The sequence below is a fragment of the Homarus americanus genome, unplaced genomic scaffold, assembly GCF_018991925.1.
Source record: "Homarus americanus isolate GMGI-L3 unplaced genomic scaffold, GMGI_Hamer_2.0 scaffold21893, whole genome shotgun sequence".
Lineage (NCBI taxonomy): Eukaryota > Metazoa > Arthropoda > Malacostraca > Decapoda > Nephropidae > Homarus > Homarus americanus.
The window spans coordinates 1-2,147 of NW_024738666.1; the positions used below are offsets into that span (position 1 = coordinate 1).

Sequence of the window (2,147 nt, forward strand, 5' to 3'; positions counted from 1 at the left end):
TCAGTATATTGACCAACTCTGGAAACTCCTTTGTCTTTACATCAAGTGGTCTCCTTTATCTCCCAGCCGCTCCCTCTCGAATTTGACATAGAAGCAGTGAATATGCAATTACATCAAGGATTACCATAAATACAATGAGTTCATAAAAGAGAAGAATCAAATCTAACAGGGAAGTTGGTTACATTTCTCTACTTGATAATGTACAGAAAATATTGATTGATGGTAACACTTATTATTATTATTATTTCATGTTTATTTGTGAATTGATATATTATTGTTGTGTGTGCATGTGTGTGTGTGTGTGTGTGTGTGTGTGTTATAGTGTGGAGAATTACATAACAACCCTTCGACATCTTTATGTATCCGGTGGTTGAACAATTTAGAGATAACTGACCATTTAGGAACCATTTTCACTGCCATTCACCGCTACCCAGACCTATTCATCTTGAAGAACAAACAGGGCATAAGAACAGTAAGATATTATGAAGAAGGGGAGATGGGAGGAGGGAGGAGAGAAGTGGACGAATAAAGAGGAAGGTGTGCAGTAGCCGTTTCGGTCTGTCTGCCTCACTCACTGGTACAGTCTCCTCCAGGGCAGATGTACCCTCTCCAGTACAGTCTCTCAGGAGTGACCTATCCAGTACCTCTCCAGGGTCTTCACCATTTCTCCTCCAGGGCCCCAGTGTGCCCTCATTCCAGTCTCCTCCAGGGCCAATGAAGCCTCCTCCAGTACTACCTCCTCCAGGGCCCCATGTACCCTCTCCCGGTACCAGTCTCCTCCAGGGCCCCAGTGCCTCTCCCGGTACTATCTCCGAACTGGTGCCTCTCAGTACTACCCCTCCTCCAGGGCCCCAGTGCCCTCTCCGGTACAGCCTTCTCCAGGGAGACTGATGTGCCCTCTCATACCAGTCTCCTCCAGGCCCCCAGTGCCTCGTACTACCTCCTCCAGGGCCCCAGTGTGCCCTCCTCCCGGTGACAGCCTTCTCACTCAGTGCCTCTCAGAGTCCTCAGGCCCCAGTGAACCCCTCCTACTACCTCCTCCAAGGGCCCCAGTGAACCCTCTCCCGGTACTACCTTCTAGTGAGCCTCTCACTGCCTCTCCCAGGTGCCTCCAAGTGTACCCTCCGAGACTGGTGTGCCTCAGTGACTCCTCATCCAGTGAGACCTCCTCCGTGCAGTCTCCTCGAGCCTGATGAGCCCTCTCCCGGTACTACCTCCTCCAGGGCCCCAGTGACCCTGTCCAGTACTACCTCTCAGGGCCCCAGTGCCCCCTCCCAGTACAGTCTCCTCCAGGGCCCCCAGTGTACCCTCTCCCGGTACTACCTCCTCCAGGGCCCCAGTGTACCCCTCCCGGTACTACCTCATCCAGGGCCCCCAGTGTGCCCCTGTCCAGTACTACCTCCTCCAGGGCCCAGTGTGCCCTCTCCCGGTACCCAGTCTCCTCCAGGGCCCCAGTGTGCCCTCTCCCATTCCTCCTCCAGGCCCCAGTGCCCTCTCCCGGTACTCCCTCCCAGGCCCCAGTGTCCCTCTCCCGGTACTACCTCCTCCAGGGCCCCAGTGCCCTCTCCCGGTACAGTCTCCTCCAGGGCCCCAGTGTGCCCCTCTCGGTACTACCTCCTCCAGGGCCCCAGTGTGCCTCTCCCGGTACTACCTCCTCCAGGGCCCAGTGCCTCGGTACAGTCTCCTCCAGGGCCCCAGTGTACCCTCTCCCGGTACTACCTCCTCCAGGGCCCCCAGTGTACCCTCTCCGGTACTACCTCCTCCCGGGGCCCCAGTGTACCCTCCGGTACAGTCTCCTCCAGGGCCCCAGTGTACCCTCCCGGTACTACCTCCTCCAGGGCCCCAGTGTACCCTCTCCCGGTACAGTCTCCTCCTAGGGCCCCAGTGTGTGCCCTCTCCCGGTACTACCTCCTCCAGGGCCCCAGTGTACCCTCTCCCGGTACAGCCTTCTCCAGGGCCCCAGTGTACCCTCTCCCGGTACAGCTCAGTGATAGTAATGGTTCACGTTTTCTATGATAATTAACTTGTTGACCCAGAAGCGCTCTGTGTGTGTGTGGGGGGAGGGGGGTAGCAGTCAGGGTCTGCAGATAGACAGGCATATAATTTAACCCGACGCACTTTATGATAATTGACCCTGTTAATATAAC

At 55.8% G+C, this 2,147-nt stretch overlaps 1 protein-coding gene across 1 annotated transcript; it reads left to right on the top strand.

The window, feature by feature from the left end:
* Positions 1-675: 675 nt before the first annotated feature.
* LOC121874305 (leucine-rich repeat extensin-like protein 5) lies at positions 676-1,193 on the top strand (the record flags this gene model as incomplete). Its single annotated transcript, XM_042378402.1, has 1 exon — positions 676-1,193. A coding segment is annotated over one exon (518 nt), but the record flags the coding sequence as incomplete, so codon positions are not given.
* Between the last annotated feature and the right edge of the window lie 954 nt (positions 1,194-2,147).